The sequence below is a fragment of the Meles meles genome, chromosome 12 (genome assembly GCF_922984935.1).
Source record: "Meles meles chromosome 12, mMelMel3.1 paternal haplotype, whole genome shotgun sequence".
Lineage (NCBI taxonomy): Eukaryota > Metazoa > Chordata > Mammalia > Carnivora > Mustelidae > Meles > Meles meles.
Window position 1 is genome coordinate 47,836,880 of NC_060077.1, and position 24,410 is coordinate 47,861,289.

The 24,410-nt window shown below is 50.6% G+C and overlaps 1 protein-coding gene across 1 annotated transcript in view; it reads left to right on the plus strand.

Annotated features, from left to right (window-relative positions):
• Positions 1-667: 667 nt before the first annotated feature.
• Positions 668-24,410, plus strand: part of CABLES1 (Cdk5 and Abl enzyme substrate 1) — a 111,531-nt gene continuing 87,788 nt past the window's right edge. The window contains exon 1 of the mRNA XM_046025505.1: positions 668-1,857. Coding sequence (XP_045881461.1) covers positions 977-1,857 — 881 coding nt within the window. The 5' untranslated portion in view covers positions 668-976. The remainder of the gene's footprint in view (positions 1,858-24,410) is intronic.

The following is a 24,410-nucleotide window of genomic DNA, read 5'->3' on the forward strand; positions in this document are numbered from 1 at the left end:
TGTCCACACAGACGACGTTCAAATGCGCTTGGGTTCTTATGCACGGAGGGGCGTGCATTTATCTCAAGGGGCTGCACCCTCCGCCTGCGAATGAATGAGACACAGCCGTTAAGGGTTAAGCGACAGTTTTGAGGTGGGACTATCCACAGACGGGGTTGTGGACCTGCCCGTGTTAACTATTAACAAGGACCTATTTCTCAGGGCCCAACGGCGGCGCGGGGTCCAGTTAAGGAGCTCGTGGGCCAGATCTCAGCGTCCCTCCAAGTTAACTATCCCGCAGACCCACAACTCTCCCGGGGCCACATCCTCAAGCCGCGCGACTCCGGGGTTCTGCTGGCACCCCAATTCCCGGTGCGGGAGCGGCGGCGAAACGTGCTCGCCTCCCTTAGCTGGCTCCCGCGCGCCCTGGGAGCCATCAGCTCCCCGCAGGAAGCTCGGGCTACCTGGACCGCGGGCAAGATCCCCCCGCCCCGCCACTTGCTCGGCTTTCCCTTCCTCCTCCTCTTCCTCCTCCTCCGGCCCCTCGCCTCCCGCCGCCAGTCTCCGCGGCCGCCGCCTGCGGCTTTGTTTTCCTCCCAGGTTTCATTCCCCACACGTGATACTGTGTTATTGCAAAGAGCGCTTCGGAGCGCGAGCGCAGGGCGCGCGCACCTATAAATACGGGCTCCCGGGCCCGGCGGCTGGAGACCGCAGGGGCGGGTAGGGCTCGGGACCCGGCTATCCTCGGATAGTCGGCCAGCCAGCCGGCCGGCCAGCGAGCGAGCGAGCCGCGCGCGTGGGCCGGGGCGGCGGCGTCCCCGGCCGCAGCATCGAGGGGCGAGCATGGCCCGCCCGCGGGGGGGCCGGGCCGCCGCGCACGCCGCCCGCGCCCCGCGCCCTGCCCAGCCCGGGTCACCGGCGCTCGCGCTCGCCGCTTAGCATTCCCGAGCCTCTCGCTTCTCCCGGCAGCGCGGAAATATCGCCGCAGACTGACACAATGGCGGCGACTGCCGCCACCGCCGGCACGGCCGCCTGCAGCAGCAGCAGCAGCAGCAGCAGCAACAGTAACAGCAGCAGCAGCAGCAGCGCCGGCACCGACGCCGCGGGCACCAGCGGATTGCAGCCGCCGCCGCCGCAGCCCCAGCCCGCGACCGCCGCGCCGGCCCAGCCGCCGCCGCCCGAGCCCCCCAGGAAGCCGCGCATGGACCCGCGGCGCCGCCAGGCTGCCCTCTCCTTCCTCACCAACATCTCGCTGGACGGCCGGCCGCCGGTGCAGGAGGAGGGGTGGGGCGGCGGCGAGGAGAGCGGCGCGGCCAAGCCGGGCGCTGGCAGCGTCTGCGGCGCGAGGACTCGGCTCAGCCTGATCGCCGCCGCCGAGCGGGGCGGCTGCAACGCGCTCGCCGCGGCGGGCACGGCGGCGGCGGCGGCGGCAGCAGGATGGGGCCCCTGCCTCCCGCAGCCCTCCCCGCTGCCACTCCTGGTCCCCGGCGGCCACGCTGCGGGGCCCGGCCCGGGGGCGGCCCGGGGCTTCGTGAGCCTCCTGGGCGCGGGCCGGGCGTCGGGGGAGCAGATACAGCCGGCCCGGCCGGCGCCTCTCGCCTACTGCTCTCCGCCGCAGCCGCCCGACGGGCCCGGGGACGCCGGGCAGGAGGAGTTGGAGGAGGACGATGCCTTTTTCAGCGTGCAGGTGCCGGCGGCCGCCTTTTTGGGCTCCGGGACCCCCGGGAGTGGGAGCGGCAGTCGGGGTCGCCTCAACTCGTTCACTCAGGGAATCCTGCCCATCGCCTTCTCCAGGCAGACTTCGCAGAACTACTGCTCCCTGGAACAGCCGGGCCAGGGGGCCAGCACCAGCGCCTTGGAACAGTTGCAAAGGTCCCGGTGAGTAGGCAGGACGCGACGCGCGCCTAACCCCTAGGTTCCTCCCGGCAGGCACCTGGCGGTGGGACAAGGGTCGCGCCCACCTTCCCGCGCCCTGCCGGATCCCTGGGCTTCTGGCCCAAATTCCAAACCACGAGGGCACGCGAAAGAGGGACTGTGTGTTCACAGGTGTGTGCATGAGCCCGCCTTTCGCAGAGCAGAAGCATCACGCTTCACGCTGTGAGTCCGGACTTGGGAGTTGAAGGAGCCCATTAAAACCCGCCCCCAAACCTCCCATTGCAAGGAGATCATGAACTTCTAGAAATGCTGTCCAGACCCAGAGGCGCGCTCTCCCCCGCGCCAGGCAAGACCTGGCCGGGCGCAAAGTCCAGCGGTGGGTCCGGCCCGCCGAGTGGCGCGTGTGAGCCTGAGCTTCTCGAAGACGCGCGGTGAATCCCTCCTGAGGGGAGTTACTGCCTACCCTCAGAGTGGTCCTCCGTCCCAGGAAAAACTTGGCGTTTACCTTTTGCTTTCCTAAGAAATGGAAAATCCTTACATTTCTTTGCACCGGGCTTTGGAGTTTAGGGAGACGGAGGAAATAGGGCTTGAGGATTTTTTTTTTTTTCTCCATTCCAAGATGAATTTGTTAGAATTAGTTACAAGCTTGTATCTGCCAGTTTCAGCCCTGTGCAGGTTTTATGCATCTTAGCAAAAATCTGAAATGTTGGACATTTGCTTATTGTGGTGGACATAGCTGGAGTTTGTCAACGTATGTTCAGAAGACAGTTGGGAATTAGGTCTGTGTTAGAAGCGGGACCAGAGTTTGGAAAAGAACCTGCGTGGGGAGCAGTGGAGAAATACAGGCCTGTTTCCTGGGAGGGAGTACATCTCCCTTGTTCGCTAATAAGGCCTGGTAACCTCTGGGGTCTCCATTTCCCCTTCTGAAATGAAAACATTTCGCAGACCTTAAGATGAGAAAGGAGAATACTTTCTGTTATAGCCTCTTTCCTGTACTGCTCTTCTGAAATCTCAGACATTTTTTCTGCCCCAAATAAGAAGGTGGCCCTGTTGGAAAACTTTACTTCCTCCCCCAACGGACAGATGGGGAAAAACAAGCCAGTCTTCTCCAGAAATTTGCTCTGAGTCTCTTTCTTCCCCAAAGGGTGAAATCCTGAGCCTGCCTGGTGTGTAGCCTCACGGTGTGATTGCACATGGGCTGCGGGGAGGGGTGTGGAACAGGGAGGCAGCCTCGTGATTGCATGGATGAATGAGAGACGCTGAGCACAGGTGACTGGCCCTGGCATTTCTGGTCCAAGCATGCATCTATCCGTTAGCGGGCAAGTGCACAGGAGGGGAATCCCTTCCTTTCTGGGCGACTGGTGCGTGCTCAGCAGTTTCTGGGCAGCTCGCTGTTACCACTGGCTCATAATGACTCTATAGTTTGAGTGTTAGCCCAGCCAGGCCAGAGGGTCATGACAGGAATTGTAATAAACATACATGTTATTCTAAGCCAGTGTGCAGGGCTGGCCTGTGTCTCATGGTGGACAGATGTGTTCCTGTGCTAAAAGCAGCTGGAGATCAGATTACCTCACACTTTGTCTCCAAGAATCTCATTGCAGGAGATATGGACGATCTTCTGTGTTACTGTTTCTTTTCTTTTAAGATTTTATTTTTAAGTTATCTCTACACCCAGCATGGGACTGGAACTTAGAACCCTGAGATCAAGAGTTACATGGTCCACTGACTGAGCCAGCCAGGCGCCCCTGTGTTATTTCTGATCCGAAGAGTAGCCAGAATTGGATCTCCAGTCCTGTAAATAGGAACCCCTTGGATGTTTTATGGAGTCCCCCCCCCCCCCCACCCCAGCACACACTCTAGGATGAGTCAGTCAATTGAAGATGATTCCTGACAGTCACATTCGTCTTACTACTTAGGAATTATCCCTATCTGGCAACTTGATAGAGGCTTTTTTTTTTTAATTACAGCTGTCAACAGAAACAGCATGAGATTTAGCTTACAGAGAAGAGGTGAATGGGTAAAAGATGGATTTAAGAAAGGCCTTGAAGAGCCTAGCTTGGCCACAGCTGTTGGAGTGGTCATGAACTTGAAATATTCTAGGATGCTTTATTTCTGACACCATGCTGCTTTTGGGAATTTTGTCAGAAGCGTGCTGCCTTTATGACCACTAACGAGTACTTTTACCTGCCTAGATGGGGTGATGTAGAGTATAAGCTCATCTGAATAGGGCCCAGGGCCAATTTACAGGAATCCCAGGTGTGCCTCCCTTTAAGAAACTGCCCTTGCCAGCGTGGTTCTGTATACTACTTCATGGTTGTTCTCTTGGGATATCCTTTTTAAATCAAATGATACCTTCCGTGCATGTATCCCTTACTATTTAAGGAATTCCATAGAACCTTGCTGTTCAAAAGGGTGGGCTCTGGGTACCTGAGCTTCACCAGAGTTCTTAGAAATGCACACTCTCCGGTCCTACTCCAGATTACTTGAGTGCAAATCGGCATTTTTTTTTTTTTTTAGAGATTTATTTATTTGACAGAGATCACAAGTAGGCAGAGAGGCAGGCAGAGAGAGAGAAGGAAGCAGGCTCCCTGCTGAGCAGAGAGCCCGATGCGGGGCTCAATCCCAGGACTCTTGGATCACGACCCCAGCCGAAAGGCAGAGTCTTTAACCCACTGAGCCACCCAGGCACCCCACAAATCGGCATTTTTAACAAGAACCCCAGATGATTCATATACAAATGGAAGCTTGGAAGGCATTGCCATAGTTAATCTGAAATCTGCCTTTTATGATGAACTTGAGATATCCTAGATTGGGTTTGTTATGAATACATAAAATCAGAATTTCTCAGTCTGAAACCGTGAAATGTTCTGTGTTATTTCCGTCTGCCCGCTGGTAAAATCGCAGTCACTGCTCAGACTTCGAGACCTTGAAATGTGTCAGAGGAAAGTTTCTGGGCCCAGGTACCATTTCTGTGCCCTGGGCTGGACATTTGACCTACATCTGGTTGAACAGGCACATCTGTGTGTAGGTGGTTTCCCAGAGCCAGTGCTGGCCCAGATGGGAACCCGGACCTGGGACATCCAAGGCTGCCGTCTTTGCCTCTGCCACTCAGCTGTGTGGTTATGCCTTGCATGTGGTAGGCCCTAGAACAATTTTGGAGCTGTGGGCTGGAAATGTTTGTCTGGGATACAGCAGGCCAGTCCTACTGGTGTGATTCTCTACTCTTTAGTCACCCCCCTCCCCCATTTAACCTTTGTTTGGGCCCCCTGCTGCTTCTGCTACTGTCTCCTTTGGAGCCTCTGGGGAACCCAGTCCTGTGGGCCTGGGCATCTTCCCGGCCTGATGGACAGAGCTCCAGTCCTGGGAAGCCAGCATGCTGGGGTTTGCTCTCTGGCTAGGTGTCAGAGGTGGGAAGCCAAAAAAGATGCCTTCTAGCTTGATAGGCTGTTGTGTGCTGTGCTTGGGCGGTGCCAGCTGCTTGGGGAAGGTGTTAATAGGTGAAAGGGAGTGTAAATTTATAAGGTGTGTTTTAAGGTTTCCTTTCACTTTAGACATCTCATCTCTGGCTGCAGCCGCCCTCAATCCTGGCTGCTCCACTTCCTCGAGCTTCTGAATGGCAGACAGCTGCCCAGAAGCATGGAGTCGAGCCCAGCTGAACTAGTGTGAGCCATCAGGCCTGCCTGAGGTCCCTGCATGGTGACCAGGGAATTAATTTAAAAATACACGAGGACTTTCCTTCTTAGAGTACCTGCGTTAGCATTGTGCCTTGTGGATGGAGAGTTCATTTGTACATGGAAAGAGAGCCGCGGTGCGAAAGAACTTCCAAGTCTTAGGTTCAAATCTTGAAGCCACTGTGAAACCCTGGGCAAGTTTAATCAGTCTTTTGGGTCTGATTCCCCTGGAGAGCCAGGGTGGGGGTGAGGGGGTGGAGGCTGTGTCTGGGGCCCTTTCAAGTGTGAACTGGGCTTACATCATTGAGGGTTGAGGGATGCCTCTGAGTGGGCATATCCTCCCCCCTTTATATCCAGGCTCCTCAAATGTAAATATATTTAGAATCCCCTGGGACCTTGGAAAATGGGAAAATTCTGATCCTGCAGGTCCCGGAGAGCCTGGATTCTGCATTTCTAACAGCTTCCTGCAAATGCAAATGAGCAGCCTTTTGAGGAGGAAGGCTTGACTGGCTGCTAGGATTGTTCTGATTGTAAGAGCGAGGAAACCAGGTCTCCTCTTGGAGTTGTGGAATACTGGGCTCAAGGTCACTCCGCCCGCTGGGGCAGGGCTCAAGCTGCTTGAGCTGACCACCTCTCCCTCTGCCTTGCCCCTCTTCGGTTGAATGTCAAGGTACTGTATCCGCAGTCCCTGCCTTCACTGAAAAGAAAACTAGGTGGGCTGACCAGGAGGTGGACAGCCAGAGTAAGAGAAGGGAGATGGACGTTTTCCCTCAGCTTGTCACCTCCTTGTTTTGGGACCTCAGGCAAGTAGCCACCTCGTGTTCCTGTTGTAAGCCACCTGACCCATCTGGGTTTTAGAAATCCAGACAGGACTTTGATCTCCTCCAGCAATCAGCAAACCCAGTTTATTGTTGAACCATCTTTCCAGCAGCATGAGTGACCGAGACCAAAGCTGCAGTCCCAGGCAGGCTCGGCCCTGGTCAGGACGCTTACCCAAGACTCAGAGGAGGCCGTGCCTTGCCAGGGACTGAGGTCAGTGGCCCTAGGTTCACCCGCTGCCCTCCCCTTTGCACTCACAAAGCCTGTAATGTTGTGGGCGAACTCGGAAATAAATCGGAAGCCTGCTCACCGCTGGCAAGTGCCCAGAAAGGGCAGCTAGTTCAAGTCTGACCTTTTGCCCTTTGGAAAGGGGGTGGGGGAGCCGCAGCATGGTTCTGTACCCTGTCCGCACAGCTGGCCCGGGGAGCTCCGCCTGCATGGACTTTTTCCCATTGGAAGGAGAGCTGTTTGGTGGGGACAGGGACCTGGTACTAGGTAGCTTTTAAAGCACACTGGGAAGGAAAACGGGGTGAGGCCCGGTGAGGTATCATGGTGTGAATCAGGAATGCCAGTCAGCACTTGGCAGCTCTGGATTCTGGGCCAGCCCCTGCCAGGCCTGCTAACTCGCGACAGGTCATTTTCTACCTTTATGGACTTAAAGGGTTAGAATAGGTGAGCTGCCACTCTTCCTGGCATGGGGCTCTGAGCGGCTCAGTCGTGGGCCTGCTGCTGAGGACGGGGTGTATTTAGCTCAGGTCCGGTGGATCACCTAGCCTTAGAATTGGATGCGGAAGTGGCCCTGAGTTGGTCCCACGTGGCTCCAGTTGGCGGGACGTGTTCTGATGAATGAAGGACTGAGTGGGTTTTCCCTGGTGTCTGGGAGAACTTTCCAAAGTTTTCAGCTGTGCTCCTTTTGGCAGTGAAGGTGTCATAACTGGACTGGCCAGTTTCGGAGGCCATCCATGCTGGAAGCCACTGCCTCTCGAGTTGGTCAGCCCCCAACCAACACTACCCCATTGAGAAAGAGATCTGTGCTGACCTCCGCTCTTGCTCAGGGGACTTCAGGTTGCAAAGCTCTTTGTATTGAATCCAGCCCCCTAACAACATGGAGGGGCAGGAATCCAAGGCCACAGAGTGAGCAAAGGGTGACTTGAGGTACTTTGTTAGGCATGCTGGTAGAGGAAATTCTAGTTTGGGGACTTACCTTCTTGTGTCATTTACTCAACAAACGTTGAACATTGACTCTCATTGATGAGGTGCCAGTGGGCTAGTCATGGGAGGTAGGGACATAAAGGGGGTCCCTGTCTGTTGGGAGATATAAATAGCAAATGGACCAGTCTTTCCAGTGATAAGTGCTCGGTTAGAGGTGCACATGTTGTTTTGGGCCCCCACCAAGGTGGGAACACTATGCCCTCCCCTGTGGGACCTGGTTCAGTGCCTTGACACAGTATTTTTATTTACCAAACATGTGCCAAGCATTATTTGAAGCTCTTAATGAGGAGTAAGCAAGTTTATACTTACAAATGCCCTGAGACAACACTACTGCATCACCCCCATTCTGAAGCAGAGGGTCCCAGAGCCTGTACAGGGGCTGGCTTCAAATGCAGGTAGTCGAAGGATGCCTGGGTGGCTCAGTTGGTTAAGCCTCTGCCTTTGGCTCAGGTCATGATCCCAGGGTCCTGGGGTCAAGCCCCAAATCCGGCTCCCTGCTCAGCAGGAAGCCTGCTTCTCCCTCTCCCTGCAACCCCATATTCTCTTTTTGCTATCTCTCTCTCATATAGTATTTGAGAGATATATAATGTATATATATAAGTAGTATAATATGTAATATATAACAAATAATATATAATATAAATATATAACACAAATGATATAAAATATATAATAAATATTTACATATTACATATATAATGTATATTATATATAAGTAATATATAATAAAATCTTGCAAGAAAATGTTAAAGATGCGGGTAGTCTGGCTCCCGAGTCTGTGCTGTGGTTTGAGTCAGGCTCTTAAGCACTCCTTCCCCGGGCTTCTGCTGAACAGGGCAGAGGGTGGCCTACATGACTGGAGGGCCTTGCGAGCCCTGTGGTTTCCTTGTTTAGGTTTCTGCCTTTCTGGCCTCTGGGGCCGAGGGCCCGGAGTACAGTCCCGGCTGGACGAGGATTCTGGGGACTCCAGTAACCCGGTCCTGCTGAGTTGCCCGCCCGGCCTCCTGAGCTCGTCTCAGCCACATCTGGCTGCCTCTGGCTTCCCATTGTTGTGTCTGTGCTTCTGCGGGTCGACAGCACCGGCCAGGAAAGAGCAGGATGGAGCCTGAGCCTGGCCCTGCCCTCGCCCACTGTGGCCCCGCCCTGCCGCCTCCTTTGTGACGAGGCTGTCATCCATGAAATGGGAACAGTACTGCCGCCCTCCTGGGTGTGTTTTGTGTTTGGACCTGCCGTGTCTTCTCTCTCTCTATCCCTTTTCCCCCAACTCCAGGGTCTGCCAGCTGCTGCCCACGGGCTATTTTTCATAACATCTTCTGGGAAACACCAAACCTGATTTTTCTTTTATTTTTTTTTTTTAAGATTTTACTTATTTGACAGATCACAAGTAGTCAGAGAGGGGTAAGCAGGTTCCCCACCGAACAGAGAGCCCGACGCGGGGCTCCATCCCAGGACCCTGGGACCATGACCTGAGCGGAAAGCAGAGGCCCAATCCACTGAGCCACCCAGGCACCCCCACCAGTTCGTTTCTGTGTTGTCTTTGGCTGCCCTGGGCTGCAGGAACCCCAGTGAGCAGCTGTGGCAGAGAGCATGGTCCCAAAGCCTAAGGTAGTTCTTCTCTGGCTCCTTACAGGAGACGTGTGCGACCCCCTGCCCTAGCCCAGCCCTCCGTACCCCGGAGGTGTGCACTGGTGTCGTCCTGTTCGGTTCCCGCCTCCCCCCCCACCCCATTCTCCTTGCCTCCTGGGGGCTCCTGGCTTCTGTTTGGGCCTGCCTACTCCTCCCCCTGGCTGGTAGAGGGAACTTTCTGAAACCCACATCTGACCCTGTCCCACTTAAAATTCCTTGTATTTCACTTGTGGCCACCTTCTGGCGACCACTGCAAACTGCCGGCCCCCCAACCATCTCCTCCCCCTCCCCCACCTGTCATGTCCAGGCCTGCCGATTTTCCACTGAGCACTGAGGGCTGTGGCACTCAACAGGCTTCCCCAGGGGGGAATTCTACTCCCTTCCCCTCCCACCAGATGCCCTTTCCTTTCTGACCCATCACCCCACAGAGCCCTCGTGTTTGGCACTGAGCACCCTCTCCAGGCCTTGACTTTCTTCTTTCCTGGTGCGTGCGGGCCCTGACCCCTGCCTGGTTGTCGGCCCTTTGGGGGCTGGTTGGTGATGATCTAGGGCTGGTTCTCAGCAGAGTGGAGCAGCTCCCTCTATCTACAGAGCACCCACAGAACCAAGCAAAACCCACATTCCCTGACTCTTAGTAGGGAAATTTGATCCCAAGACACTGGCAAAACTGCTTGAAATTCTGCGGGATACCTTGGTCTTCAAGGTAACGGTAATCCTGGTACCCCCCCCCCCAGCCTTTTAGGTCTTTTCTTTTCATGCTGGGGTCACCCCCAACCCTTTATTTAGTAAAACAACCTCACCACCACCTCTTCCTCAGTTCTGCAATAAGGAACCTCCCCACTTGGATGTTTCTGTCCCCGTCCTGGGGATGAGGCAGGTGCAGGTGATAGAAATTGTACCCCTAACCCCACCCACCCCTGTCTGCCTCTCCCCTTCCCTGGGGAGGGGAGGAAACATGTATGGAGTTCTGAGTGCCTTCCAAAGTCCTGTGTGCTTTACATGCATTGTTTTGTTTCATTTATGCAGCATCCCTGTGGAATAGGGAGGCTATCCATCTTAGAGCTATGGAGGCAGAGGCTTGGAGGGGTAAAGGGAACTTGGCCGAAGGCCCAGCTGGGATCTAGAGCTGGGATTTGGACTCTGTCTGGTTTGTAAGTGGGTTTCTGCTAGAGCCGGTGTGTGATAGTTGGCTCCTACAGAGGTGGTTAGAGACGACCGTCGGGGGATCTGAGCTAGTTGATAGCCTGAAATCAGTCCTGATGGGAATATTTACACCCCCGGGAATCAGTCAGCTCTGCCAGCAGGGGATGATTCTTCTTTTTTTCCACCCCCCTCTAGAGAGCTGGTTTACCAGCATATCATTAGGTTCCATTCTCCCCTTGGGGGGCTGTGCACAATGTCACCATCAGGGGAAGAGTATTGAAAACTGGAGGTTTTTTTGTGTTTTTGTTTTGTTTTGTTTTTATATAAGAGTCAGCTACTTCACATAATGTAAATGTCCCCAAAGTTCATCACCACTTACTTTCCACCTCAGAAAAAGGTCAGACCCCCTTACGTTTCAGCCTATGTGCAATTTAAAAACCAGGCTTTTCACAGGCGCTGTGGAGCTAGAACAGACCGTTTCGTATTATGTGTAGGAATCACAAAAGTATTAGCCGTTATTCTCTTTTACAAACTATGTGATGTTGTATTTTTATTTTTGTTTGGTTTTTAAAAGCCTCCAAGAACATATAATCAATCAGAGTTCCCTGGGTTTCTTTTCCCCCTTTTTGTTTGTGTTGTTAGCATTTTGGATAATTGCACCCTAGTTTATATTTAACAGGGTTATCATTAATGCGACTTGGAGTTGTTGCTGCACATTTACTTATAAGACTAAAAAGCTTGTAAAGCGGCCCATGCAAATGCCAGAAATTTAGGACTTGGAATCTTGTGATAATACGTGTGTGCATGAGAGGGTCTGGTCCTGCGCTTGATTTAAAGGCCAGGGCGTTCACATACCAAAGTTCAACCCCATGATAGATGACAAACCGTTCAAGAAGAGAATAGTAAAATATTGAGAATGCCAAAGATGCCTAGCACACGGATTTTTATTTTAAAGCACTTTACTCATTAACCCAATGATTTGTAAAACCAACGCTTATAACCCACTATCTGCTTGGATGGTCTTAGGAAGAGCATGGGGAGGGTCAGGGACCAGAAGACAGGCCAAGTCTAGTTTTGCTTGAGGACAGCCATTGGCATGCTAGGGGACAGATGGTTGATGCGGTGTTGAAAGGTGGTTCTCGGTAAGTACTGCATTTAATGAGTTGAATAAAGTTTGCTTTTGGAGGGGGAACAGTGAAGGAAGAAGATGACAGAAGTCCAGGGTCACATGTGGGGGCAATTGAGGGACTCGATTTCCCCATCACCCAACAAAACATCTGATGACAGAAGTTCTTTCTGCTGCTTTGGGGCTCTGCAGTTTACGGAACGTTTTCGTATAGATGATTTCGTCGGGTCGTCTCAGAAAAGGCGGTGTGTTAGCCATTTTATTGACTAGGAAGTGCAGACTGAGAAGAACGAAGAGGTCGGTGGACGTGAACTGCAGGTGTGACAGGCCTGGAATTTTGTCTTCAGTGTGTTGAAGTACAAAGAAATATTGTGCCATAGTTTTTGGCTGGCCAGCGCCTCTCAGCAGGCAGGATGCTGATTTCCACGTGATAAGCTCTGGGGCAGGCCCAAGAAGCCTGGTTGTGGAAAATTTCCCCAGTAACCTCTTGCTCCCCAATCAGAGTTCCTGCGTCCCCGCCCCTGGCCGCGCGGCCTCCTCCTCAGCTAATTGGGTGAACAGATTCAAGACTGGAAAGACCAGATTTGGAGTCGGAAGGCTCTGCCACATAGGGCGCTTTCAGGTGCCTCATTTAACCCCTTTGGACCTCAACATCCTCATCTGTAGAGTGGGGGGATAAGAATGCCTGCCTTTTTGGAGATTTGCCAGCCCTGACGTAAGAATGCAGCATGAAGCACCTCGCAGGGGGTTGGCCCTCCTTGGTAGCTGATCCGTCTCGTAATAGCCGTGAAGTCCGATTTGCCTGTGCCTTAGGCGGTCTCTTGAGAAACTTGATGGGGTCCGCTAAGATCATCTGGCATGGAGTCGTTAGCCTTGGTGGAGCTTGTGCTATGGTACACCAAACAGATAATTTGCTGCATTGTTTTCATTTCGTAGCTACTAGTAAAGGAAAATCAGAGCGGTGAAGGAAAACAATGCCCCTTCCTTTAGGCCCTGACTTTCGCCTCTATTTGCACTGGAGTCTTGACACTTTCCATTGCCAAAATAAAGGTCTCGGACGGGGAAGCAAGGAGGGCTGAATTCACATGTTCAGCATTGTACACTTGGCACTGCAGGGTGGTGAGGTGGAGGGCAACAGCTGGTTTGGCCCACACGCAGGCACGTGGAAGACGCTGCCCCGGGGCACACCTGGGACTGCTGCCTCCAAAGACAATTCTAGAAGACATACCTTTGCTCACTCCCTTTGCAGAAGCCACAGCCCTCGTTCCAGGGTTTGTATGTGTTGCCTGCCCGGCATCCTTTTCTAAGCAGGATATCCCCCTTGAGGGTGAGGGACCTTGGGGCACCCGTTGGGCCCCTGTGGTCATGACCATGGAGTCCGTTGTATGCTCCTCTGGTGTCTTGGCCTCCCCCTTTTCCCATCACTGTTCAAAGGTGCCTTTGCATGTGGCCCTCACCTCCTGTCTTTGAACCGAGTTAGAGTTGGGGCTTTCTCCAGGGCTTCCAGCGGGGCTTGGCTTGGGCTGGCCGCAGCCCATGCCTCTCCGTGTGACGGATTGTTCACACGCCTCTGTGTGAACGGTCATGTGGCTTCTTTGTTCACAGATGGGTGGGGCCAGCACCTGCCTTCCAGGAGAGAAGTAGAGCCCAAGGCAGCTGGGCTCCTGGGTAGCAAGAGAGGTCAGGCCTACTGTTGCTACCATGGGCCCAGGCAGCGTGATGGCTCCATTCACTGGGTGCTGAACTGGACAGGAGCTTCAATTCAGAGCAAGGACAGAGGCTTCTGAATGGGGCAAGTCTGACCTCTGGAGGAGGGTCAGATGGAGGAGGAGGACCCTAGGAGTGCCTGCCTTATGGTTTTCACCCTTTGGCATCTTCGTTGTCCCTTCAGAAAGACAAACGTGTGTGTGTCCAAAATGTTCGCTTTGAGGGAGTTCCTCTACTTTTACACATGCAGAATTTTTGGAAGAGTGTCCAGAGGTTCATGGAGGCTGGAAGTTTTCTCCCCAAGATGGGGATATGGGTGACAAAGCTGGTGTAGGGGCCCCACAGGGAGGTGGGGGCCTGAATGCAGAGGCAGCGCCGGGGCCTCTGACCGTCCCAGACACGTGATGTGTCCAGGTGACCTGGATTGAGGGCATGCCCCTCAGGGGAAGCACTGCCTGTAATCTCTGAAGTCTCTTGGGTCACCCACCTCTGCAGCTCTCGAGGTGTGTCCCCTGACATTCAGGTCCACATGGGGCCCCAGAATGGTGATCTTATTTGGAAATAGGGTCTTTGCAGCTGTAGTCAGTTCAGAACTACTGGAGTAGGGTGGTCCCTGAAGCCAGGGGCTGGTGTCTTCACAAGAAGGCGGTGTCAGCACCCAAGAGACCGAGAGGAGAACACCAGGAAAGATGGAGACGGAGACTGAGCAATGCATCTATGAGCCAAAGCATTGTCAGCAAGCACCAGAAGCGGAAGGACACAAGGAAGGACACTCCCCTAGAGCCTGCAGACGCCCAGATTTCGAACATCTAGCTGGTCTCTTGAACTGTGAGAGAGTTTAAGTTCTGATTTTTGAAGCCGCCCAGCTTGCATTAAAGTGTTATGGCAGCCCCAGGAAACACAGGCCTGGTGGTGTCACAGTGTTAGACTTGGATCCGGTTCTCCACCCGTGTGGACCAGCCTTCCTCTCCCTGGCCAGTGGGAAAGGTCAGAAATCCCAATGCACAGCCTGAAGGCATGTCTGTAGGTGGCCCGGGAACCGTGGAATTTGGTGGTGGGGGGGCGGGACCTAAACTCTGGTGAACAATTCTGTTTTTGTCCAGTTCTTTGTCACAGCGGTAGACCAGTCGTTCTCGGAATGTGATCCCTGGACCAGGAGCACAGGCATCACCTAGAAACTCGTTAGAAACATGCAGTTTTCCAGGCCACGCCCAACCAGTGTGAATCAGGAATTCTGGACGCGGGGACTAGCCATCTGTCCCCAAAGGCCCTTGAGGTGCCTCTGGAGTCCATGCGAGTTTGGGAACAGTGTTGTCACTGCGGACAAAGCCTGTTGTGTCTCCGGCTTTATTGCACCTCCGGGGAGATGTAAACAGTGTCTGGTGTTATGTGACGTATTTTCATTTTGCTTCAACACATTTATCCAAGTGCGAATCAGTGGAAGTTCTCTCCTGATGTGGGGCTCTGCCGAGGGGCCTCAGGTATGAGGCTGCTCGTGACTGTTTAGGCTCATCCTTTGCTGCCTCCCCCTCCAGCCCCCCCCATCTATCCTGTGAGCTTCTAGACGTGGCTCTGAGGGCTCCCTCTCACATCAGTCTTCCCTGCCTCCTTCGGCATTCCACAGTTCCCTCTATTTGCAGATCTTAGCTGTTCGCGCAAGTATTCCAACAGGCATGTTGGGAGCGTTCTGCCACATGCCAGGGACTGGGGTGACCTATCCTAAATAGGTCATAATAACTTTTTGAGTGAAGATGCATTCATTTTTCTTTTTCCTCCGACATAGAGAAGGCTATTTCTGTTTGGAGAATATCTCAAGTTTTATGCTCATTCCCAAGTTCTTTGGCCTAAAAATTCTAATAATTACTTTTTAAGGTAAATGTTGAGCATATTAATTCCAAAAAAGAAAAAATATCGTACATCAGATTTTGTTCGTTTAATTTTAGTTAAAGACCTATATCTATCGTTTCTTTTTATTAAAGAAAAAAATATCCTTGAGTGAGATCCTAAGACTTTCCAAGCAATTTCTGGTTCAGCTTGCGCACATTTGCAGTCCGTTACCAGGTGCTGAGGTCCCAGTGATCTGGAATGTGGAGGGTGAAGATATGTTCTCCAGGCGAAAGGGAGACGCCGCTTACAAATCTGCAGGATTGGTGGGCTGCAGTAGCTAAACAGGGACGCAGGGTAGGGGTGATGTCATACTTGTCCATGACTCAGTTAGGCTGTGATGCTGTGTCAATATTTCAGTGCCATTGTGTCTTTTTCTTGTTTTATTGGTGATTTTTCATCCTAAGGCATGATTATGGAACACAGACATTCTGAGCTCTGGAGCCATATGGAAATCGCTTCACATCTCAGATCTGCCATTTCCTGGGTGTGACCTTGGGCAGATTCTGTAATCCCCATGGAGCTCAGCACTCCTCTATAAAGAGGACGGAAACAGCCTGTAATAATCAGACACCTCACGGCATGAGTGCCAAGATTAAATCCAGTGATTTCTGTAGAGCTCTTAGCACAGTGCCTGGCACATAGTTAGATCTCGGTAAATACCCGATGTGATCATTGCATCCCTTATGCTCTGCCAGAGCTCTGCATGTCTCAGAGAGGCTGACATCACCCCGTAAATGAGGGAACTGAAGTCTAGGGAGCTTGCTTTTCCCGCCAAGTCACGTAGAGCTTGGGATCCTCTCTCGCCCGTAAGACCATACTTCTGCTACGATGCTTTATTGCCTTTGACACGTGCATTGTTTCAACCCAGCAAGTTTTGTGGCCCTTGCTGAGTGAAATGCGTTTCGCCTGAGGATCCGGTGGTGGTTCTTGGCACGTGTACTGTTCGATGCTTTCGCTGTCTAAGAAGATACGCTGATGTTCCTGTCCTTTACCGATTCAGCCCATTTGCCTCTGGACCTGTCAGTGGGGCAGCTGTGTATAGAGTGACCACACCAGACTTTTTTTTTTTAAGATTTTATTCATTTATTCAACAGAGAGATCACAAGCAGGCAGAGAGAGAAAAGGGAAAGCAGGCTCCCTGCCGCGCACAGAGCTCAATGAGGGGCTCAATCCCAGGACCCTGGGATCATGACCTGAGCCGAAGGCAGAGGCTTTAACCCACTGAGCCACCCAGGTGCCCCCACACCAGACTTTGTTATTTGGCCCTGTTTGCTCCAAAGGCAAGTGAATAATTGAGGCCAAGCAGACTGGAAGAGACGGGAATGATGTATTTCAGTCCGGTTGCCCAATCTAGATAAACCCTCCCTGCAAGCTGCATTTCACAGAGCTGGAAAGAATTTAGCTTGTAGAGCTTATTAAGAGGTGTGACATTCGTAATGTGTGACTCTAGTTCTTTCGGAGCCAGGAAAATAAAAGTCAAGACTGGAATATAAGGAAATGGATAAGATACGTGCAGGCTGGTGAAATCTGGGCTAAAAAAAAAAAAAAGAATATTTACACGGGAGTTCAGCTTTGATTTTATATTGTCACAAATTGTTACCAGATGCCTGCATTTCAGACAGACTCCCCAGCCGATCCGAGAGTGTGAGTTGGAAAACAAATCACTTTGCCATTTGGAATGCTGATTGATATTTTAGAAGTTTCTTTTTGTTTTCAAAGGGAAAATAATGCATATTCCAGGCCTAGCAAACAGAACTTTTATAAATGGCAATTAACAGAAGATGCCCAAGGGAGGAAGTCTCCAGTTTCTTTTTATAACCCTGGCAAAAGTAATTGAGGTGACATTTTATTAACATTGGCATCTCCCACTCGCGCTGGGAGCTAGTTCAGCCTTGTCTAACCATGTCCAGAGCTAGTAGTTTGGTTTCCATTCTCTTCAACCTCAGGTCAGAGGAGAAGGCACAAGAGCACTTCTGTCTGGGGCGGCTGGCCTCATGTGGTCTCCCTGTGGCAGGACCCCCGGTTCATGGGGTGGCTTGTACATTTTCCTCTATGGTTTAAAAAAATAAAAGTAGCTTTTAGTTTTGGGTCTTAGGTTTGGACTCAGCAGTGTTCCCTTCTCGTCTAGGACATTTTTCCTGCTGGCATTTGAATGACTCATAAAATGAATCTTGAAAGGCTAGACACCTCTGCCATGTTCCCTGAATGCTTTCAAAAAGGCGCTGCTGTTGGGGCATCTGGGTGGCTCAGTGGGTTAAGCATCTGCCTTCAGCTCAGGTCATGATCTCCAGGTCCTAGGGTCGAGCCCCACATAGGGCTCCCTGCTCAGCGGGGAGCCGGCTTCTCCCTCTCCCTCTGTCGCCTCCCCTGCTTCTGCTCTCTCTTGTCTCTGTCTCTCTCAAATGAATAAATAAAATCTTTCGTATATGTGCTGCCGAAGCAAACACTAAATAAAATCTTCAAAAAAAAAAAAAAAAAGGAAAAAAGGTGCTGCTGTGTAAGAGGATATGCTGATTTTCCCATTTCGAGTTCTTGGAGAGTTGCCGGGATGACTGGGAGAGCTGAGTCTGAATTCTGGCTCCACACCTTGGAGGCTGTCAGACTCTGGTGAGAATCACTCTCTGAGGCTGAGTCTGGTAAAGAGGAATAGCAGACCCGGGTGGTTGGAGGATTGCAGGACTGGAGTGGAGTGAGGTCACCCCATGGCCTCCAGATGAGCCTTGGTATTTCCTACAGGGGCCAAGCTGTATAGACTTTCAGATGGACTAGAAGGGACCTTGCAGAGGCCCAGAGAGGTGAGGCTGCCATGCACTCCTGAGCTCCATGTATGGTGGAATGAAAGGATGAGAGCCCTTGCCCTTGCACACTGGGGCTAATGTTGGTCAAAGGCTTCTCAGCTATGGACCGAGACCTAGAGGGGGCCAAGACTGGGTGATCCAAGTACTCTTACATTTCCTCTTTATAAAGAGCTCGGCATCCGGACTTTGTCCTCCCATGTTAGCTGCCTCTACTCTATGGGGATGAATTTTTAGTTTCACATTTTTGGCTTATACAGCTGACCCTTGAACAATGTGGGGGTTAAGGGCATTGGCTCCCCCACATAGTCAAAAATCTGCATATAATACTAATTAATATAATTAGTACTCATTATAGTACTAAATATAGTATCCTAAATAATACTAATTAAAGTACTACTAATACTCCCTAAAAAACTACTAATAGCTTGCCGCTGACCTTACTGATTGCGTAGTCGATTAACACATGTTTTGTGTATGTATTATACACCAAATTCTTACAGTAAAGTAAGCAAGGGGAAAGAAAATGTTATTAAGAAAATCATAAGGGTCTACGGCCATACCACCCTGAACGCGCCCGATCTCGTCTGATCTCGGAAGCTAAGCAGGGTCGGGCGTGGTTAGTACTTGGATGGGAGAAAATCATAAGGAAGAGAAAATAAATTCATAGCACGATACTGTAAAAAAAAAAAATCATGTATAAATAGACGACCCCCCCCACCCCGCCCTCCGAAAGTTCCAACCTCTGTTGTACAAGCGTCGTGCAGTAGTCCCGTCCTGTGAAGTCCTCAAGTCTGGGTGGACGCTGAGTTAGCTGCAGACACTGAGCGCTGAACCGTCACTGGGGGGGGGGGGGGGGGGCTGGCAGAGGTGGGCTCCTGTGAGCCTCGGGTCCCATTGCCGTCAATCAGTCAGTCAATACATAACCTTGTTTTCTATGTGCTTCTGTGTGAAGATACCTTACTTGGTACTAAGTCATTAACATTGAACTCACAGCCCCCAGTCACGCCTGAATGAAGCTTCTCTCTCTCTCATACACGTGTTTCAAAGCTTCTCTCTTTCATACACGTGTTTCTCCCTTGGGCACCTTGCAGCCGTCTTGCACTTAACACTGAATAGTGCTTCAGTTCTTTGCCGGGGTGGGGGGGGGGAGGGGAGTGTTTTAAACAGCAGAATCACCAACAAAAATGCAAAAAATGTGGCGCTGAAAGTACATTGAAATATACTTGTTTATAGTATGAGAGTGGAGACAGGAAGGCAGAGCCTTGCCTTGTCACCTCAGCTGTTTAAAAGTTTCCCTGCTCTGCCTGTGCACATGGCCCCGAGTGATCGCAAAAGCACAGTTAGTATTGATTTGGGGGGTTACACGTAAATTTTTGCAAGTAAGTGAATTCACGGCTCCAGAATCTGCAAGTAAGGAGAATTGACTATCCTTTTTGCAGGTGTTTATTAAGTGCGTGCTGTATGCTGGAGGCTTCCTAAGACGGGGATGTCTTAGAAGGGGTGTTTTTTCTGTTTTACAAAGGCCTGCCCTGTGTGTTCTAACATTTATTCCCAGTAACACCCTTGATAGGGGAAGAGCTGGCTTTAGTGTCTTCCCTTTACAAACAAGGAAACTAAGAACCCGAGAGCTGATGTGACTCAGGTCCCAGCATCCCAACCGAATCTGAGTTCCTGGCTCTGACGCCATTTTTCCCCCGCTGTGCTATGCAGGCAGGCATAGCTGCAAGACAGGATGAGTGCGTCAGCCGGTAGAGTTGGAATGCTGGCATTATATATATATTTTTTAAAGATTTTATTTATTTGAGGCAGAGAAAGTACATGAGCAGAGGGGGGGAGAGGGAGAAGCAGACTCTCCACTGAGCAGGGAGCCCGATGTGGAGCTCCATCCCAAAACCCCAAGATCATGACCTGAGCCAAAGGCAGACACTTAACTGACTGAGCCACCCAGGCATCCCTGCTGACATCATATTTTAATACTGCTTAAAAAGTTACCTTCCTGGGTTGCCTGGTTGGCTCAGTCGTTAAGCATCTGCCTTCAGCTCAGGTCATGATCCCAGCATCCTGAGATCGAGCCCCACATCGGGTGGCTTGCTCAGTGGGAAGCCTGCTTCTCCCTCTTTCACTCCCCCTGCTTGTGTTCCCTCTCTCGCTGTGCCTCTCTCTCTGACGAATGAATAAATAAATAAAATCTTTAAAAAAAAAGTTACCTTCCTGGGACTCCTGGGTGGCTCAGTCAGTTAAGCATCTGCCTTTGGCTCAGGTCATGATATCAGGGTCGTAGGATCAAGTCCCACGTCGGGCTCCTTGCTCATCAGGGACCCTGCTTCTCCCTCTGCCTGCTCTCTCTTTCTGACAAATAAATAAAATTAAAAAAAAAATAAAAAAATAAAAAAATTACCTCTGTAATGATTTCTCTATGATCTCATTAGATAAAGGTGGCATAGCATTGTGACTAGGAGCATAAATTCTGGGGCCAGACTCTACTTGAATCCTGGCTTTGCTACTCACTACCTGTGCGACTTGGGGTACTTTATAAGTCAAATAAAACCTTTCTGACTCTTAGTTTCCTTGTTTGTAAAATAAAGATAGTATTAACACCTGCTGTGTGGGGTTAATGTGAAAATTATGTGAATTAATTCATATTTAGTGCTTCGATCTGTGCCCGGCACACTGTAACCCTCTGTGTGTTAGACGTGATTATCCGTTGGCAGGATAAGTACTCAGGAAATCCATGTCGAGTCAGTCCCCGATGACTCCGAAAATTAGGCAAATGGTAACTAACGTATGGCTGTAATTTTGCACGGCCCAGAGCCAAGAGGAGATTTTGCAATTTTCCAGTCCTTTTGATCCATTGGGGCAACACAGTTCAGACCTGGAAAATCTGTTTTAGAGCTTTATTTATCCAGTTTGACTGTCAGCACATCAAACAGACTTGGTCAAGTCTGTGTCATTTTTGGTGAGTGCACAGCAAATCAGATGAGCAAATATTAGTGGGTACCTCCTGGGTGCCAGCGAGCCTGTTGGGTGTAACTGTTCCTGCCCGTGAACATTCAAGTAAGAGTATGTGATGTCACGAGGCCGAGAACTATTAAGGGGTATAAAGAGCACGTTTCCATGTCACCCTACAATCTCCATCTTTAGTTACCCAAGTGAACTTAAAACTGCCAGAGTTTTCCTCTCCTTCCTTCTGCTTCTCAGCATTTCGTAGAGATGTTAATAAAAAGCAGTTGTGTGCCCCACACGGGTGGAGACACACCATAGGGAGAGTCCCCACACGGAAGCCATCCCCAGACCCATCAGACCCACATCCTTCTAAATGGCCACCAGCCACTTTCCTTGGTAATACCTTTTGGGTCACCCGCAGAAGACGATTGCAAAGGACGTAGCATGTGACTAGGATCCACATCCGTACACATCCGTACAACTACGATATGGCAGTCATTTGGAAAAATTGATTATTTTTCTTTTCTCTGGAAACCCCAATTTGGGGCAATCAAGTTACTTTATGCATTTCTCTCGCCCACCCCCACTCCCTGCCCATGGCTCCAGGTCTCACAGAATTCATCTTTTCCGGGAGGTGCTTCCGTCGGGAGCAAGGGCATAGGGCCAGTGGACTGTGAGAGCAGCGCAGGAGATTAGTTTGCTCTCTGGAAATAGGGTTTGGAACTTTGCAGCCCTGGAGAGTGGTGGGGGGAGGGGGGTGGCGCTCTCTGTTATTTGCTTACAAAAAATTGCAGACCAGTTCCTCCTACTATCTAAGCATAAGCTTACTTTGCTTCCCCTGCTTGCATTCAAGATACAAGTTCATATTATAATACAGAGTTCTCTTGCTTGAAAACCCCTATTAAGAGAAAAGGGCACCTTTCCTATAAGGAAGTGTTTTGTGATGCATTTTAGGTAGACCTTTTACCCTAGTTCTTCTACTCTACGCATTTTTTTTTTTTTTATCAGTGAACAAGTGATTCTTTCTTCAAAGTCTGTGTTTACTCAGCCTGAGGCGACGGCGTGAGATAACACTGCTAAACAGATTCCAGTCAGATGATCCTGGGTGTGTGAGTTTAGAAAAGACATCTGTTTAAGTTCAAAAATAAATAATTAAAACACAGGCGGAGACAAAAGGTTGTTGCTCCTAGCAAGATTAAAATTAGTCTGCTGTGTTACAGGGGTTCTTTATATTTGTCTCCAAAGAATTTGATTTTTTTTTTTTTTTATTTCGTTGAAAGATCTGGGTAGAGAAAATGGTAAAGGTTTTAACTTTTTTTTTTTAAACTCATTGTCAATTTAAAATATTCTGACATGGCAAGTAGTACTCTTTGGTATATCTGGAGAATTGTAAGTCTTAACCTGTAACGTGATTCTTATCACTTTAGGAAATGGCCTAAAATAAGAGAAGATCTCCCAAGTGATTCTCCCAATTCAAAAAGGTGTGTTGATTTTTTAAATAGGTGTTTTGGTGATGGAGTACTAGAGTGTTGAATGAGACATAGGAAAAGACACTGGCAAAGTCGCCTTTCAATTTTCTTTTGCAAGCCCTTTGCCCCTGGTGCAGTACTGGGGAAGGCACACTGCCATGTGCTGTCCTGAATGCCTCAGTGGTGGCCAGTCTGTCCGGCCTGTGTGTCCAGCCCACCCTTCCTGTAGGGACCCCTGCTCACCTGCTGTCTGCAGTCAGCAGAGGGCTGGGGATTGAGGGGAGGTGCTCCCCGACATTCCCCCAGATGGTCCCCAGGCCTGCTTGGCAGGGGCCCTGTGTTCTATGGGGTCTTCAACTTGTCAGTGAAGACTCCTCTTCTTCTTTTTTTTTAAAGATTTTATTTATTTATTCGACAGAGAGAGAGAGATCACAAGTAGAGAGGCAGGCAGAGAGAGAGGGGGGAGGAAGCAGGCTCCCTGCTGAGCAGAGAGCCCAACGCGGGGCTTGATCCCAGGACCCTGAGACCATGACCTGAGCGGAAGGCAGAGGCTTAACCCACTGAGCCACCTAGGTGCCCCTTCTTGTTAGATTTTATTTTTAAGTAATCTCTACACTCGCTGGAACCCCCAGCCCTGAGATCGAGAGTCACTAGGCTCTGCTCACTGAGTCCCCAGCCATCCCCATGAGGGGCCCTTCTAAACACCAACTGGCCTGTGGACTGTGATAAAAGTTTTGCTTTGAAAAATGGGAAAACAACAACCCAAAGCCAACTCTCACTTCTTCATCTGCTACATTCTGCCTTTGCACTTTCTGTTCGAACACTTCCTTGATGCTTTTTGGGAATCTGTGTGGCAGAAAAGTTGTATCTACATTGTCTGAGTGTTCAGAATGAGTGACAGAACGTGAGTCACGTTACCAGTCATCCCATTGCTGCTGACATGCTGGTGTGACTCCTGGGGCGGGGTTCCCTGGGTCTTCCACTCTCCCTGCCCTGTTTGTTGGGTCTGAGCTCTGTGACAGGGACCAGAGCAGCCATAGGCTGTAGACGCAGACTTTGCTCTCACAGGGTTTGAGGATGTGTGCCAGGAAGGTGCCCGCACACGTGTGTACTTATTTTGTAAGTGGCATCATGCTTTCCATTTTTTTTTTTTTTAAGATTTTATTTATTTATTTGACAGACAGAGATCACAAGTAGGCAGAGAGGCAGGCAGAGAGAGGAGGAAGCAGGCTCCCTGCCAAGCAGAGAGCCCGATGTGGGGCTCGATCCCAGGACGCTGCTTTCCATGTTTTTGAATTGCTTTTTTCTTTTTCATTTAAGGCGAGAAAGGAGCCACATTTGTAAAGTATCAGGAAGACTCTTAAAAAAAATACTTGTGATAATTTGCGAGCCAATTCTTATAATCTAGATAATCACCTCTAATGATGCTGGGTGTGTTACGTTCTTTTTAAGCAAGATGTTTTTAGCTCAGAGAGCCAGCTGCTTGATGTCCTGCTGTGCTTCCAGACACTTAGGCAGCATAAGGGAGGCATGTACCTGACATTTGTTTTCTTTAGGCTCATTTTTTTCAGGAAATGCCTATTGAGTAAACATACTTGTGGGGGCCTGGGCATAGGGTGTTGAACAAAATGTTGTTGGTTCTCACCCTCAGGGAACTTAGAGTTCTGAACAGGATGCAATTAAGAGAAATAAGTAAGTACATACAAATATGGGTATAAGATATGATGTGTGCCCGAGAAGAATATGTGGGCTGTGGAAGAGATCAGTGGAGGAGGGAGAACAGCTTCCACTGGGTGGAGTCAAGGAGGGCTTCCTGAAGGAGGTGTCTTCAAGAGCTGGAAGAGAAGCCACCAGAAGGTGGAGTGAAGGAGAGAAAGTTAAGGACAGCAGAAGGGAACAATGACGTGTTCCAAGGCTGTGTGGCTAGGAAGATCCCATTTGGGAGAAGAAGTGAAAGGACGCCAGTGTAGCTGAGAATAATGGGTCAGAGGGGGAGAGATGGGCTAGACTTTTTTGTGCCTTGTGGGTTTCCTTAACAAGTTTGTGGTTTCTTCTTAGTGCAGTGGGAGACACTCAGTGGATTTGAAGCCTAGAGCAACCAGGTCCAGTTAGTTCACGTTGGCTACCCAGGAGATGGGAGACGAGCCATGATCAG